This window comes from Glossina fuscipes, unplaced genomic scaffold (assembly GCF_014805625.2).
Source record: "Glossina fuscipes isolate IAEA_lab_2018 unplaced genomic scaffold, Yale_Gfus_2 2, whole genome shotgun sequence".
Taxonomy (NCBI): Eukaryota; Metazoa; Arthropoda; class Insecta; order Diptera; family Glossinidae; genus Glossina; species Glossina fuscipes.
Genome location: NW_023998416.1, coordinates 23,796,148 through 23,813,662, shown reverse-complemented (window position 1 = coordinate 23,813,662; position 17,515 = coordinate 23,796,148). Strand labels below are relative to the sequence as shown.

The 17,515-nt window shown below is 36.0% G+C and overlaps 4 protein-coding genes across 5 annotated transcripts; 2 read left to right on the top strand and 2 right to left on the bottom strand.

Moving 5' to 3' along the window:
* The first annotated feature begins 818 nt into the window (after nt 1-818).
* On the top strand, nt 819-3,040 carry LOC119633110 (putative inorganic phosphate cotransporter). Its single transcript, XM_038026357.1, has 4 exons — nt 819-1,910; nt 1,988-2,537; nt 2,602-2,843; nt 2,908-3,040. Exons 1-4 carry the CDS (start codon nt 1,278-1,280, stop codon nt 3,019-3,021), a joined length of 1,539 nt encoding a protein of 512 aa, XP_037882285.1. The 5' UTR covers nt 819-1,277; the 3' UTR covers nt 3,022-3,040.
* A 412-nt stretch (nt 3,041-3,452) lies between these two features.
* Nucleotides 3,453-5,027, bottom strand: LOC119633113. Its single transcript, XM_038026364.1, has 2 exons — nt 4,779-5,027; nt 3,453-4,719 (listed from the first exon to the last, which is right to left on the bottom strand). The coding sequence occupies exons 1-2, from the start codon at nt 4,912-4,914 to the stop codon at nt 3,464-3,466; spliced, it is 1,392 nt and encodes a 463-aa protein (XP_037882292.1). The 5' UTR covers nt 4,915-5,027; the 3' UTR covers nt 3,453-3,463.
* Nucleotides 5,028-10,289: 5,262 nt separating this feature from the next.
* On the top strand, nt 10,290-12,736 carry LOC119633070 (putative inorganic phosphate cotransporter). Its single transcript, XM_038026285.1, has 5 exons — nt 10,290-10,335; nt 10,408-10,511; nt 10,618-11,115; nt 11,152-11,536; nt 11,621-12,736. Exons 1-5 carry the CDS (start codon nt 10,290-10,292, stop codon nt 11,884-11,886), a joined length of 1,299 nt encoding a protein of 432 aa, XP_037882213.1. The 3' UTR covers nt 11,887-12,736.
* A 1,813-nt stretch (nt 12,737-14,549) lies between these two features.
* LOC119633106 (mitochondrial import receptor subunit TOM70) lies at nt 14,550-17,340 on the bottom strand. Of its 2 annotated transcripts, XM_038026353.1 has the most exons (4): nt 17,232-17,340; nt 16,827-17,079; nt 15,960-16,760; nt 14,551-15,896 (listed from the first exon to the last, which is right to left on the bottom strand). In XM_038026353.1, exons 2-4 carry the CDS (start codon nt 16,999-17,001, stop codon nt 15,091-15,093), a joined length of 1,782 nt encoding a protein of 593 aa, XP_037882281.1. In that variant the 5' UTR covers nt 17,002-17,079; nt 17,232-17,340; the 3' UTR covers nt 14,551-15,090. The 2 variants fall into 2 exon arrangements, with proteins under 2 accessions (XP_037882280.1, XP_037882281.1); XM_038026352.1 differs by having other exon boundaries at nt 14,550-15,896; nt 15,960-17,079.
* Between the last annotated feature and the right edge of the window lie 175 nt (nt 17,341-17,515).

Below are 17,515 nucleotides of genomic sequence, written 5' to 3'. Positions count from 1 at the left end.
CACTTCATTTACGTTAACACTAAAACTACCATATGGGTCAATATGACCTTGAAAAAAATGATTTTAAAGCAAGCAAAATTCCAAAATTAAAGACTTTTATTTATATAGAAAGAGCCTTACATAACTATGTCAGATTTTTGTCCACTCGGTCTAGTTTCCGAGACATCCACGACATAAACTCGTTTCTATCAAAATGGATCACTGCGACGTAAAAAATTTATGATGGGGATTGTCTTTCTCCCTGGGGTGTCCTGAATCAACTGAATGTGATTGCCAATGGTTGTGGGCAACCCGTCTGATTAAGGCTTCACGACAGGTGCGGACATTAAACCTCACATAGATATCCGTTATTACTATATACTGCTCCCTCAGGAATCGCTTCTAATATCCATTCGAAGGCGACCTTTTCAAACTTCTCTGAAGTTCATGTAAATAAAGCAGAGTTCTGCGTCAGTTTTTATTTCATTGCTGTACCCTACGCTGCCGTGGTATATGGTTTATATTTAGCCTGTACGTATACATGCAACTCCCACAAGGCCTTTTTATTACATATCTCATTTGCGGATCGTTTCAAAATGACTTTTACATCGATTTAAGCTTGTCCGTCGGTCCGTCAATCTGCCTGTCTTGTTTTCTTGTGCTTTAGATATACCTTCATAATGAATTATGATAATCCAATTTACCTCAATAAACTCGTTCTCTATGTCTGTCTATGCAAGGAAAAAATTTACTCATAGGAATTCGATTTTTCGAAATTTTTAAGCGCATTTCTGACACTAAGGCAAAAAAAATACGATTTATTCCTTTTTTTTTTGTTTTTTTTTTTTTGTTTTCTATTCGAAGCACTCTGTTAAGTTTAGCGTGTCATTTATTTCATAAGTTGTAATTTTGTAGCTTTGCTGAGTTAGGGAAAAGTATTTGTTAAGGAAGCGAATAAAAAAGAAAAAAAAAGAAAAATTAATTTCTTTTTTTACGAAAATTTTTAATAATGAATATTTAATGAAAATTTAACAGCGGACTTAAAAATAAAAACATTTCCAGAATCAGCTAAAGCAAATATCCCTCAAAATTTTGTAGTGTATAAGAATAATTTTAGATGAAAGAACCTCCAAATGGATATAGGATGTTGGATCTCAACTACAGTCAATTGTATGCTCTTAACTTCTTCTCAATTTCTTTCATTTTTTTCATTACTTTAAATTTCGTTAGACGTTACGTTACCGCAACGAGTAATAATTTGTATATTTGGCTTCCTGGCAATAGTCAATGCTTTCATAATGCGCCACAGCATGGATATTGTTTTACCAAAGATTTTGCCAGCGAAGGTTGCGAAGGTTGAAATCGAAGAGACACAGCCTGCCTATTTGAATTATTTTCGCAATTTATTAGGCGAAGATTGCATAAAACAAATTACAGCTTGGAAGTGTTTTTCGAAGGAGTCCAACTTTCAAGCGGAGGCAAAAAGAAAAAGTAATCTCGATGTAACGGGACAAGTGCGTACGGCAGTAATGATATCATTTTACATGGGTTATATAATAACTCATGTTCCTGGTGGTTTACTGGCCGAACGTTACGGAGGCAAATGGGTTCTAGCAATATCTGTGGCCGTAACCGCTTTCCTGACCATCCTTACGCCGTTGGCTATTCATTATTGCAATATTAAGGGTTTGATTAGTATAAGATTTTTGATGGGCCTAAGTGAGGGTCCATTATTTCCGGCTCTAAATGTTATGATGGTAGAGTGGGTACCGGCACGAGAGCGCGGTACTTTAGGCTCGTTTGTCTTAAGCGCTGGCCACATTGGCATATTGATGGCTAATCTTATGACAGCAATTCTAATGCCATATTGCGAATGGTCTTTGATTTTCTATTTCTTTGGTGTATGCGCTTTGCTGTGGTTCGTTTGTTTCGTAAGTAATTTTCGCTTCGGTATTTTCTTCTTTTTTTTTTTGTCCACTTTGGTGAACATTTATGCATTTTTTTACAGATAACACTCTGTTACAGCGATCCCGAGTCAAATCCATATATAAAAGAAACAGAAAGATCCTACCTAAGAAAATCAATTGGTAGCACTGCCATCAATAAATTAAAACAATTTGAAACAAATTTTGATTCGACCGGATTGAGTACGGCATTAATATCTACATCATCAAAAACAACAAGTGCATCAAGAGCTTTTTTATCACCAGTTCCATCTTTATTGCCATCATATGATTCCGGTGTTTCAAATGTAATAGCTGTGCCCACTTTCTCCCCGCCGTGGAGAGAAATTTTCACAAACGGTCCAATGTGGGCTTTAATTGCTGCCAATATACAACACGATTGGAGTCAAACATTTTGGGTAAGCGAAATTCGTCATTTAATAGACGGTGGCCTGGCTATCGATTTTCGCAACAATTTCTGCTCATGTCTGAAAACTTTGACACCTTTTGCGTTGAATTGGGTTATCTCGTGTATATCGGGTGTTATAGGTGATATGCTGGTCAATGAAAACATATTAGATACTACCGAAAGTCGTAAGCTTATGACTTTAATTGGTAAGGTGATCTTAAATAGATGATTATTCGTCATCATCAAGATAATTGTTTTGGTATTTTTAAGCTGCCTTTGGACCGAAAATTTGCTCAAATTTCTCATCGTGCCTAATGTGTAACGAACAGAGCGATTTTAGCAATATATTCAATTGTGCTATAAGTGCAGTGGGGGCTTATTATGCTGGTGTGCGATTAACTTCTTTGGATATGAGCCCCAGATACGCTGGCACTTTGATGGCCATCTCGAATAGTTTGGGTTCTATAAGCAATTTAATTGCACCATTTTTAGAAGAATTTATAACACAACCGGTAAATATAAGTAAGATCTAAAATGCAACCACATATCGTAAATAAGTTATATATAATCTTACAGGGCCCTATGCAGAATGTACGTTCTTTGGTATGGTTTTTGTGCACAATGTTCACATCCGGCGAGATACAATCTTTTAATGGTCCAGTCGTAATGATGAATACGAATATTACTTAAGCTAAATTTCTAAGTTCTCTCCTCTTTGAAGAAACCAAGTTTCCAGAAACAAAGATAGAAACAAATCCATTTGTAAATGTTTATGTTAAATAAAGAAAAAAAGTCGCCCAATAATTTAAAATAATTATCAAAAAAATATAAAAACAATAAAATAGCAAATAGGAGACCTTAATATCTTCTTATTCTGGGGTGCGATGATGATAGCAATAATTGCGTACGCTCGCTCGAGTAATTAAAAATGCTGGCAATTACCCGAAATTTTCAAAGTGGTTTTAATTTGTATTATATGGAATAAATTTTGAAGGGAGAATAATTCACAATTTCATCAAACATGATAGTATAATTTTTTCTAAATCTCTTTTCTAGGATCTTGACTATAATATTTTTGGACGCCAAACGTTCGACACGCCTAATGAATTGTATATTGATTACTTTAGTTGCTTTAGATATTCCGGAGCTGTGTTTGTAAGTGACGTATAAAACGCTCTACGTCGCTTAACACATGTATGCAGAACCCTGTTCTGTAAATTAGGCCACTCAGCAAATTGTCTACTCTTGCACGAACGTCTTTCCGATAGCCAGGATATATGGTTCCGTAATTTCTCCGCGGACAATTTCTTGTTTGGTAATTTTGCGTATATCGACCCCGAACACGTCTCTCTTGTGGTACTAAAGCCCCTCCCGTACCTTCCGTAAGCTTTATCAGTTTTGCATTTATGTTCGCAAGTCTATGTAAGAGTTGCCCCTTTTGCGATAATTCGGGATGTGACATTTGTCTTCGCTGTGATACGTTTTGAGGAATTGGAACTCGCTGGGTTGGTGAGAATGAACGCGCATTTCGTAACCGAGCTCCTTGTTGCGGACTTTGTCCAGTAACGTTAAGATTTTGTTGTGCTGGCATGCGAGAATAAGGGCAACCGCCTTGCGGCGACCATGTGCCGACACTTCCCGTAGTTGCTGTATATCTTTTCGGTCGCAAGCCTTGGGTATGCGGCCCAACCTGTTGCTCACATTGATATTGACATTTTAAACCACACGCGCCACAGCATTTTGGGGTTTCAGACGATTCGGGATGTGGCCTGATCGGGTGCTCACATTGATATTGACATTTTAACGCACAGGCGCCACCGCAGCCTAGATTTTCAGACGTTTCTGGATTTGTTATAATTCTTCGATGCGGAAAAACAGCATCCAATTTTCCAGCACGAGAAGCGACTACGTTGCCCGGCATACTTTCAATGCCACGATACGGAGATTCTGATGTTTTCGCTGAATCCTCTATTGAAATTTCCTGTCTCTGCGACGACGCCAGCTCGGAACGTGGGAGTGCAGTAAGTTGTTGTGCTTGCGGCGATAGGCGAAGTGATTTTTGTTTCTGTGAGAAATCGCAGTACTTCCCTTGAGGGGTACAGCATTGGCGACGTGCTCTTCTACTCTGATCGTCTCTTCGGGCAATAGGAAGGCATTTATCCCGACGTTCTTCCGTTGATTGAACCGTTTGATTATCTAAATAGTTATTAGGAAATTGCGCGCGCAAGTCGGCATCGCGTAGACGAAGCTTTTCCCCTTTTTCGTTGTATATAAATTGTTGTAAATTAGCGGGTACGGAAAGTATATGCGCATCGCTTTTAGAATCTTCCATAAAAGGTCTGCGATATAATTCTTTAATTTGCCCCGGAAACTCACCCATGGTGTCCCCTTAATATTGGCATAGATTGTAGACATTCAAAATATGACGTTTATAAATCATGTATTACCTTCCTGTACTGTTGTATCAGCACCAGCATCTTCGCAATCAAAATCGCAGCAAGTGTTAGATCTAGTACCTATCTTTGACATGGCCAATAAAGACGTCATTGCTCCGGCCAAAATTGCCCACAGCCATGCAGGCATTGTGTTAATGTATGATTTACCATAGAGAGGGTCTTTAAGCTTCTATTCTTTTTGTTGGTTTAATTAAGTTTTAATGAAGTTTTTTGAATATTTTTTAAGCCATTAATACAGAAGTTTGAAAATTTAATTTTTTTTTTTGGAAATTTTTCGATAAATTTAAGTAAATAATATTTGGAAATTTCAAAACCGAACTGAAAAAAAATTTTTACAAAAGTCAAACAATAATCAAAAATGAAATAATCAAAAAAAAAAATTAAGAAACGTAATAGCTTTGGATTAGCTTTCTTTTTGTACCCATCACCGAAGAGGAAGAGGAATATGTTCATTTCGTCGAAACGTTTGCAACGCCTTACGGAAAGCTTCAGAGTTTCCACAAATTATAAGCTTTAAATTCTGAATCAATTTAAACACGTCCGTCTGGCCGTTTGTTTAATATCTGTTATAACAATTCTCCTGACCGCGAAAATGAAACTATCGACACAAAATTTGACAGTAACTTTGGAAGTTCTTGCGTACAGTATGTTATTCCAAATGGACGCGCCTACAGAGCTACGTAAACTGAGACCACGTCTGTTTTTCAAAAGAAATAAAAAACTGGTTTTTTGATCATTACATAGAAACTGTAGCAAATAAATATAGGAAAATTTTATTCTATGGACGATGCTGCAGTGTCTGCACAAAAATGGAAAAAAGTGATCACGTCTATCCAATATATAACAGTGCAACAATATTTCATTTTTTCCAAATTTTAAAAACCCCATCAAGTATATAAAGTCTCGATCAGTTTCAAATTTCGAATGCAGCCAAGTATGTCCATATGTACATTCAACTGTCCGCCTGCCCAACCAAAGAAGATATCGCCCATAAACTTGAACACGATTTCGCAAATAACCCAAATAGGTCAAACAACATGCCAACAACTCCCGGACATTTATGCAACCAGAAGTGAGAACACCTTTGCTTTCTGAGTCTTTTGCTTGTTGCTCATAAAACAGACAACGGACCCCCCTATATGAATTTCCACAAAATTATACTACAAAGATAGAAAAAAACAGCCGCGCCCACCCAATGCTTTTTCCTTTTTTCCAAACTTGCATAGAATAACAGTAGCAAGAAATTCGATTGCAACCAAATATTATTTTTTTACTTACTGACATTTTTGTTTGTGTTTATGTATATTTTACACAAAAATAGTTTTCTTATTTTATAAGAAGAAATTATACAAAAAAGTTCTCTTGCCCTCTTAAGAAGTTAAACAAAATTTAAAGAAGTGCAACGCATATAATTTAAAAAAAAAGACAATCTTTCTACAAAAAATGTAAGTAAATTATTGTTTACTTATATTAGTAAGTACACTACAACACTAAGTAAATTGTTATTTACTTACATTACATGGTTGTAATGTTTATCTTTTGAAATGTACGGTTAGCTTAATGCAAAGACCTTGAAAGTTTGTTGAACATAGTGAACAGCTCCTCATGCACATGTAGGGGTTTGCACGCGATTTATTGATTATCTTCTGCTTGTTCGTCCGATTTTCACCTAATTTGTTCACCATAATGTATTTTTATATGTTGTCTTCACGATATTTTTTAATATTTTGTACTTACGCATTTTGACGCCTTATATGGCAATTTTTTCTTTCAAACTGCAAATCTACATCACATTACGAGATTATGAATGCGCCCTACATCTCAAATTCATTTGAAAAATAAACAAAATCCATGAACATATTAATACGAAAACTTGATGAAAGGAAAATAAAATGAAATAAGAAAAGAATTGGAAAACATGGGAAAGATCGCTTCACGCAAAATGATCAGATGCGATAACCCGAAAAACATATAAAGGCAACTCTTTTTACTCGGTAGATGCGTTCCTTAGAAAACTGTGAAAATATTTCGTGTAAAAAAATAAATGCGACATATGTTAAATTTGAAAATATATTCCATAACGTGCAAAAAAAGTTAAGACTGCAATTAATTGCAAAAAAGAAAAAAAAATCAAATTAGTGTAGTGACAACTCAGTTCAGAAGTAAAACATATAAAAATTTAAATTGAAATTAGATGTACAGACCAGCTTCGCATATATCCATTGCTACTTAACAAGAAACGAAACAAATGACCATAACTAGCGCAACTTTATTGAAATTTTTTATTGAATCCTACCAACTGAGCACAAAATACATACTGAAGGATAAAGAAAAAAATGGTCATAAAATTCAGGTACTATCCGCTGTAGACCAAGTCACTAAGAAAGTCAAAATTGAAATTTATAAAAGAAATGTTTTCAGGATTCGTGCAAAAAAAATTTTTTCATTTTTATTGGGGAATCGTGTTAAATCAAAATCGTGCAAAAAAGATCGCGTAAAAAAAGTCGCGTTTATGTACATACATACATTTACAATCAAGCTGCAAATAAGGAAGCCTCTTCACTTAAGGCAATCAACCATCTGTTGTTGATTTTCTGGATTCCAGAAAATGAAAAACGCTTTTCAAATAGTTTTTCGTTGCTTTTGAAAAGACTACAAAATTTTATAAATTGTTGTTTTTTTTTTTCTAGTATACACGTAATAGTAACAAGAACAAACTTTTTGCATTGGAAATGAAAGGAAAAGAGCAAACGGAATTGGGTATCAAATTATCAAAGTGTAACTATTATTTTCTTAATTTCTTTTAAACCTTCTTTAAATTTTACCCAATATTATTTTAGTATTCATAATACCTCAGCGTCACATCTTGGCAACGATGTGCTTTCTGGCCATTACAAATACTTACACAATGCGCATATCTCTGTCAATGGCATTAACCCAAATAGTTGTCTACCGCAACAGGTCTAAATCTATCAAAGATTTCGAGATATGTCCACAATCGCAACATAGCTCAATGGTAATGAGTAAGAATTAAAAGAACATTTCTTAACAACCATCACTTATATTAGGTTTAGCGAAAAATTCTGTATGTTTTTAAAGTAAAAGAAAGCTTTCCGCATAGAAAGCATTTTGCTCCAACATGATCTTGACAGTATCATCGAAAATCGAATCTACTTATTTGAAATACTTAGAACAATCTCCTGTATGATTTCGATGATTAATTTCGATACGCTTCCACAGCATTTCTTTCTTTTTGGAATTCATACCAAGTTCTGTGGTGTAAATGAACTTTACCAGTAGCCATGGATACAGGATTGACTCTCACTTTATCTTCGTTTTAGATCAGTACGTATAAATTGCATGACAAAAAGTGAGAGCTTATTGAAACTTGTGGTAACCGGAACGGAAATAGTTTTCCGGGAGACCTATTATTTTGTCGACCATAATAATGTCGAACGACTAGGGGACCGAATAAGATCAATTAGCGATTAGCCATTTTGCTCGCATTAAGCAGGAATGCATTTGTGAATCGCGGAGATTGGCTGTCGCCAGGTGTCAACCGCAATACATAACAATTAACGATTAGGCACACACACACTAGGCTGCCGGCGTCTCTCTATCTCTGTGTCTTTCTTCACATTGAGGAATTACACTAATGGGAAACGTTCCCTGAATGTTTGGTCATATTACAAAAAAGAAAGAAAACAACTTAAGACGATAATGGCTACCATATGTTAAGCTATGGAAGCTATTGTAAATTTGTTTCAAAAAGCTTCAAGAAGAAGAGAAGTTGAGTTGTCTTGAAACTTTTTGAATGTGCTCATGTGCTTAGGAAAACAAAAAGACGTTGACAGTTGAACATCAACATGAAAATGAAGGAACAAAGTTGAAGGAGGCCGTAGGAATATGTTTTAAGAAAGATGTGGCGAAATATTTTATGATTTACTTTTTAAAAAGGAAGTTATAATATTCGTCAAATGAATGCTGAAAATTGAATTAGACTCCAGAGCATATATTAATAGCTTTACTGAAGCCAAGGTAAGCCGTCTCAGTTTCAGGACAATACCAGAGCTTGTTTCAAAGAGTATAACATTATATAATGTCGTTTTGAGGATGTCAATATTCCTTCAATAAATGTACGTCTAACTTGGCTATGCCTCGCCACAATCGTGTCAAAGTGATGCGAATGAAAATATCCCGTTTTCTTTATTAATGATTCGCTGATCTGCGTACACGTGAAATTTGTTGTTGAGCAACATAATTAAATTCCGATCGAGTTTACTCGATGTTCGGAAACCATAAAGCGACCTCAGCGTTCAGTTTACGGTGATTAACGATAGTCAATGACGTTTGCTACAAAAACCTAAATGACATTATCAAATAATTTTTATACTCGTGACCGAAAGGTGAGTGGTATATTCATTTTCTCAAAATGTTTGCAACGCCCCGAAGGTAGCATCAGAGATCACACAAAGTATATATATATATATATTCTTGATCAGCACCAAATTGTAAATCGATATAAACATGTCCGTCTGACCGTCTGTGCGTCTGTTGAAGTTATTAACTTCAAATTTGGTAGAAACCCTGAAAGTTCTTGCACGCAGCTTAGTATTGAAAATGGGACAAATCGGTCGAAGGACACGCCCACAGCACCATATAAACTGAGAACATCTCGGTTTTTCAAAGGAAGTGAAAGAAAAACTGTTTTTTTGCTCATGTTGATTACTCATAAACTGTAGCCAATAAATGTGCAACAAAAATTGACCAGGTCTAGCCATTAGTATAGTGCATCAAAATTTAATTATATTTTCAATACCTTGATAACAAAACAAGCAACAAGCTCCAAAACTTCCGTAAAGTATACAAATTCTTGGCCAGTTACAACACTTGAATGCCTACCTAAATATGGTCTGTCCTTCGGCTGTCCATCTGTCTCTTTGCGTTTCTTTGCAATATTTCTGGGAAATATTGTCCCGTTAGGGAAAATAAGTGTATCGCCTACAAATTTGCAAAAGAATCTGCAATTGACATGAATTTTTCAAAGGACACGCCTACAACGCATGCCTAATGCCTCTACGACAAAATATTTTATTTTGAAAAAAAAAGTAATCATCCTCGACACTATGGAGCATGGGATTTTTGTTCTTTTACTTTTTTTGCCTTTTTTTGGGGTAAACGGTGACGGCTATAAAAGATTCGGTCCCAACCGAATTTAATTTTCTTACTTGTTTTTTTGTTTTTCCGTTTCTTTTTTGTCATATGTCAGCAAAAATTGAAAATCATCAAATGTAATTACGTTTGGAATAAATCAGAAGGAAAAGAGGCCAAAATTTAAAAATTGCCTCGAATAAAACCGGGCGGATATAAAAGCAATTGCAAACGGTTCATCGGCGGACGCGAGATCTCGAGGAATTTTCAATTCTGAATATATTTTTGATTTATTTTATATTTATTTTTTTTTTTTTTTAACGTGATCGGACGTAAGATTTCATTTAGAAGATGAAGCCCATCGAGCAAACACCGCGTGGTATTGCTTTTTCAAAGTGTAAGTATTAGTTACTCGTTCGCGTTCATTTCCATTGTGCTTCGGAACTGCGAATTAAATTTTTAAATATAGTTTTTATTATACCTCAACGTTCCATTGTGGCGATTATGGGGTTTTTCGCTATTGTGACGGGTTATTCGCAGCGCCAATGCCTCTCAATGGCTATAACTCAGATGGTAGTGTATAGAAATAAAACAAAAATGGGAGACACAATAATATGCCCGGTCGAAGATGCTGTTCGCACTCAGGTGATAGCTAACAAAATGATTTTGTATTTTTCAAAAATTTTATAGGAGAAACTTGTTTTTGCAGCAAGGTGGGGAATATGACTGGACCGAAGAAGAACAAGGTAGAACACTTAGTTTCTTCTTTTTCGGTTATCTTCTCGCACATATTCCCGGAGGAATGATGGGCGATCGGTTTGGTTTTAAGTGGGTTTTAAATGGTGGATTAATGTGGTCAGTGACAACGACATTTCTCGTCCCAGTCACTGTATACTATACGGAGCACATAGGTTTAACCATATTGCGTGTTACCCAGGGATTAGGACAAGGTGTAATATTCCCTAGTCTTAGCGTGATGGTTTCACATTGGGTGCCGAAACACGAGCGTGGTAGATTGGGTGCTGTCATATTGGGCGGCGGCCAAATAGGAAATGTGCTGCTATTTGCATTTGCAGGCCTTTTGCTTGACTCATTCGACTGGCAGTGGGTATTTTACACATTTGCTATTGTTGGGGCAACGTGGTGTCTAATATTTGTATGTGTTTACTGTAAACTAATTAAATAATATTCCAATCTATAGGTCACTTTGCAGGCTCTCATTTGCTACAGTGACCCTGTCACGCATCCGTTCATCAAACCAGCAGAACGTGAATATTTAGTTGAACAAATAGGTGCACATATTGAGCGCACAGATTTGCCGCCCGTACCTTGGGTTGCGATATTCACAAGTTCAAAAATATATTCATTGATTTCTGCCCAAATTGGTCACGATTGGGGCTTTTATATAATGTCAACATATCTGCCCAAATATTATAACGATGTGCTGAACATGGATATCAAATCCAATGGTTTCTATGCTACTTTTCCCTTCATTGCGATGTGGATCAGTTCGATCTCTCATGGTTTTGTTGCCGATATGTTAATTAAAAAAAACTATATGAACATTACGAATGTTAGAAAACTGATGACAACTCTCGGTAAATATTGAACATATATGCATATTTATGTATATACATATATAAGGTATTTATTTGTTTAACGCCACCATTTTCATTTTATAGCTGCGATCTTTCCAGCCATATTTTTAGTTTTGGCCTCATACGCAGACTGTGATAAGCCTCTCGTTATAATTTTTTTCACCTTAACTCTATTTACGATGGGTGGCTATTATGCGGGTATGAAGTTGACACCGGTAGATTTAAGTCCAAACTATGCCGGCACAATTATGGCCATCTCCAATGGTTCGGGTGCTATCATAGGGTGGCTTTCCCCCTATCTAGTTGGCGTACTGACACCGAACGTAAGTTTTGAAGCTCGCAATCAATAGAAGCTCGCCTGATAATACAGATTATTAAAATTTACTCAGACCACACTTGAAGAATGGCGGCGTGTATTTTGGTTAGCTTTTATTGTTTTAATTGCAACAGCTGTGCCTTATTGCATTTGGGAATCTGGTGAGGTACAAGAATGGAATGATCCAGATGTCTATAATCAGAACAAACGGGCCAGAAACGAACTTAAGCGTCAGGAAAAAGAAGCTAAAAAAGAGGCTAAGCGCTTAGAAAAGGAGGCTAAGCGCCTACAAAAGTAAGGCTAAAGAAAGAAGAAGAATTTTTTTTAAACGAGCCAAAATGAATATGTCTCGTTCAAGCTTCATCCTCTGTATGTGCTACTATTTCTATTCTATTTATGTATATATGTGTAAATGCATTTCTGGATATATTTCTATACATTTTTTTTAAAATTACAAATATACAACAAAAACAAAACGAATAAGAACTGTTAACAAATGCAGATCGGAACCATGCTTACCATCGTTATCATCATACTTAAGATAATCCCTGCTTTCCATTAACATTAAGCTTTCTATAGTTAAACCTTACCGCGCCTGTGACAGTTTGCCGCGATATATGTAACGCCCGCAAGGAGTTAAGATATTTCCACCTCATCTCATACCGATCGGCTCGAAATCGTCGTATGAATCGCTGTAATCCAGAAAATTATTCTGAATCGATCTAATCCTGCCCGTCTCTCAAAATATTGTATTATTCAGCATGCCGATCGCAAACTTTGCGATGCTATTCGGTACATTGGCATGTCTTGGCCTACGAACATATCATCTTGGAAATGGTTCATCTCAGGTCATATTTTCGGCGCAAAATCTTTTTTTGAAAGTTCGTTATATGAAAATAAATTAAAATATCCCGGAATTCGAGACAAAAATCGCTGCGCGTTCTAAACTCATGTGAATAATTTGGATCGGACGGGACAATTTTTTAAGCCTCTCACCAAACAACCATTCCTACCTTTATATGGAAAATATTTTAATAACGTGCAAGTTGATCCATAACAATAATATGACATCAAAACAAGTAAGACCATTATAGTCGGAAAAGGCCGACTAATAGATGCACCACTTCATGTTACTTTCCTCTCCTTCGGCTTACTCTCCCTGAATGCGAGCATATTGGAGAATGTCCAACAGATCACAAGGCCTGCTAACCAGTATAATAATAATATAATTATCTAACTTTATTAATTCCACTGAACCGATACCCGAAGCTTATAAATTTCTGATGCCTAGTCACAAGGCTCTAATTCTTACCAACTATTTCGATTACAAGACAAAAGGGCCAATACATTGCAATCTCTACGATGTATTCTGTAAAAATTCTCGCTCTATTAAACTGAATCGTTCCTAAATGTAGGAGAATTTCAGAAAAGATTTTATACTTTCAAGGATTTGACTGACAATTAAACACATTTATTCAAATAGGAGGAGGAAAGTATTTAAACAAACACATATTATTACTGTTGACGTTTTTGGTCGTCCGCTTTCGATGCAGAGCGACTCTCATTCGGATTTAATGTCATCGTCAAAGCGTAGCAGCTCTCGTCGATTTTATCAACGAATCCATGGCGTACGCTATGGCAGTCTTAATCGCGTTTAAAAGATAATTTGGAACGGCCGCATGGTTTAGACAAATACAAAACTGACGTATATTCATAAAGTTACTCCGTCCACACATCCCGGACGAAAAGCGTTGCATAACTACCCGTTTTTTTAAATCTTTCTACTAAAACGCCAGATTTTCTTTCGTTTGTCCTAAGCATTTCTTCCTTCGGTTCTTTCGGTGAAGAATTGAAGTATGGATTATGCTCCGCTTTCATTGGTCCCGCTTGGCATAGATTCCTAGATACTTTTTTTTCTTGGCTTTGTGCTTACGTAAAAAAAAAATAAAGGCCAACGAGCGTATTGCTTACGAAACTACTGTCCAGAAGTTATATCATGCCAGTTGCAAAATCGTTCCTTCTCAACGTTCCCACCCACTTGTTTTAGAATACCACTACGCGCTGATGGCACAAATCGCCAGCGAGGGTGTGTATACAAATCAAACGTATACAAACACTTTCTCCGAGCTTTCTCTACCTACGTCCTCCTCCTGACTACCTCCTACCATCTATTTTCTACATTTAATATTTAACATTTGTATATATATATATATATATATATATATATTTATATAAACGCTCTCATTACCACTCGGTCTTAAAACGATTATTAGCCCGAAGGGGCTATTAAAGACTTCTATAATTTACAGTTTGTGATTGCGTCGGTCTCAACCTCTCGATCATAGCACTCTATAACATAGTAATTATCTATGTCTATATATTGTCGTTGCTCACAAATTCTGCCGACAGAGTCTATATAGCCTCGTCGGCATGTCATTATTAAATATATTAATTATTGCATAATAAAATGTATATTGTCGTTAACGGTTATTATTATTAATTAATAAACTAAAGTAAATAATGAAAAACTGAAGCGTTTTAATGATTAGCGAAATTGAGTAACATTTCAAAGTCAAACTAGTGCCGGAAAGAAATGCGATTGTCAATTTATGCGCGGCAATGGGGCCGATCGGATCACTCCTAACCTGATTGGATGAATAAGCATTCTTTTTATATTTTATTTACATAATTTTTGAGAAGCGTAAAATTTCGTTACAAAATATATGATGAAATGAAATTCGTGCATTTTCGCCCTCAACAAGCCTTACATAAGCTGGTTGGGTTTTATGTCTGTCTATCTATCTCGTTTACCTCTCTATGTTAATTTACTTTGTATTAGGAGAGTTCGTCAATTGCGTGTGAATGTGAAGGGGAGATTTACAATAATTTATTGATTTTTTTCTTTTTTTAAACTGTTGTAAATAACAGAGGAAAAGCTAAAATATACAATATTTTGCTAAATATAAGTAAATTGTATAATCGAAAGGAAAAGGCAGAGAGCAGAAAAAACAAAAAGAATCGAAAAGATTTTTGTACCAAAGATATTATACTTGTTCGTGGAGAATGGTCGGAGAATGGATTTAAGTATATGTAACAGAAATATTTTAACAGATGATTAATTTTAAAAATTAATTTATAAAATGCACCTCGTGGAATTTTCTCCAACAATTTCATTTTAATAACAATTTTTTGCTGTTCGCTTGTCCTGAAAGCGATTAAAATGCTTGTGAATCGTTTTTTATTTGGTATCGGCTGCCATTGTTTGCGAGGCAATGCCTGCCTGCGCTAGAGCCGATATATTAGACATATCTATACCCAGTTTTCGAGTAACGTTGATTTGAGCAATCGCTGCATTGCGTAAAGCATATAAGTGGCACATTTCCGCCTGGCTTTTAGCCAATTTGATGGCCTTTTCGAATAGTTCTACCGCCCGATCTAGATTGGCTCTCTGGACTTCAACAGTACCCAATGTCTCGTAGGCTAGCTCGCATTTATCGTCGACATCAATTGCCTGCTGCATTAGATTGATAGCCTTATCAATGTCACCTTTCCATTGTAGCATCATAATACCACGATGCACTAATAACGAGGCATTTTCAGGCGCCATTTTTATTGCCTTCTCGTAAAATTGATCGGCCTGTTGGAATTGCTGTTGATCGCTAAGTACTTGAGCCATCAAACTGTAACACTCGACGCAGCCGGGAAATTTCTCAATAGCGTTACGAAACTCATTCATAATCATAAGCAAGCGCATCTGATCGCCCGAAAGTAAACCTAAACGATATTCAGCGTAACATTTCTGCACATATGCCATCGCGTTATTGGGTGCAATTTTGATGGCCTTTTCATACTCTTGCAGAGCTTCGTTTAACTGATCGAGCAGTATATATATCTGAGCGCGTTGATGATACAAATCGGGATTGTCGGGTTGTAACTTTTGCACTTGGTCAAAATCAGCTAATCCCTGATCTTTCTCTTCCAGTTGTATATGTAGAGAGGCACGTTTTATGAGAGCGTACGCTCGTAATTTGACATCGGCATCGGCTGCATTCGAAAGCAAGATTTTTATTACATATATAAAGGATCGATTAAAATTTAATCTCTCACCGTTATTGATGACTGCATCCAAGTCTTGTCTAGCTTCCGTAAATGAGCCAGATAACAAATGAAATGTACCGCGCAATAACAAAGCCTCGCTCTTATATTGTGATTCCGACTCGGAGGATTCAATTTCTTCGGTGCAAGCCGGAATGATTTCATCGTATCGCTGCTCATCCATCGCATGCTTTGCACGAGCGAAACCGTACAGCCTATCGTCCTTGGTGTTAAGTAAATCCGTAACTTCAGTAGCTGACAAATTTGCTTGCAATGGATCAGCAACAAACGAACGCAAATAAGTATTAATGAAATTTTTCGATGGCAGCATGGGCACTCGATCCTTCATTCCCTTCTCGGCATCTTCACGACCTGTTTGCTTCAATACACGATCGGCGTACATAATGGTATTGTTGTTCTGAAACATTTCTAAAATACAAGTGGCGGTCACATCATCCAAGCAATCGCTCATTTCATTTGTGGCTTCATAAGCTTTGGCTCGTCGAAAATAGGCTTTAGGATACCGTGGATTGCATTGTAACGACTTGGTACAATCCTCCTTAACTTTGTTCCATTTGCGTAGCATCTCATAGGAGGCGGCTCGATTTTGATAGAATATCGCTAAATCAGTTTTATGTTCACTGGGACATTTGTCGATTGCTTTGTCGTAGAAGATAATGGCTTCATCAAATTTTCCATTGCGATAACAGGCGTTACCCTCATTCTTGTATATGGTTGCTTCCTTAAGGGGTGACAATCTTTCATTTTCCAACTCTGCCAATTTCTTGCGCTTTTCTGTTTCTTTATCCTCCTCTGTAATGCCATCAATAGATAATGATTTTTTCTGCGTTTTCGATGCCTTTAGTTTACTAGTTTTACCTTTACCCGCTTTCTTATTTTCACTATCAACGTCTTTATCTGTTGTTTTGTTATCCAAATCTTTGGCAGTTAATTTATTATACAAATAGAAACCCAGGCCCAATGCCAAAGGAGTGCCCAAAACCAATGCCAATTGCCATTTTGTCAATTTTATTGATGTAAATTTATAAGCCATTATATACTTGCGACTATCTGTCTAACAATCAGCCTGAAGTGCAATAGACAGATCTTTGTTTCTATTGCAAGTTCTAACCTTAAAGTTACAAAAATTTTTTTTTAAATAACAATAAATTTTTACACTATTCATTGAAGTTCTTGTTTGTAATGAGGACAAGAAAAAAGCTTTTAGTATTTTATTTTATGAAAATCGATTTTCTTTTTTTTTTTTTTTGCTATTTCCCTTACTTTATCTTTTCAGTTCACCTGTACGTATTCAGCTTCTTCTCCTAATAGCTACGATGATTTTTTAAGCGGTAATTTTCTTCTTGAATTTTGTAGTGGGAAATTACAAAATTATTCCCGAAATAAGATAACTTATCGTTTTTTTCTTTTTATATTTTAATGCCAAAGATTTATTTTCTTAACTTTCATCGAAAAACAGAAAATGTTTCAAATTTCTAAGTAATATATTTTATATTTCATTTATTATGAAGGAATTTCTAAGTTACCATATCTTAACAATTTATTCT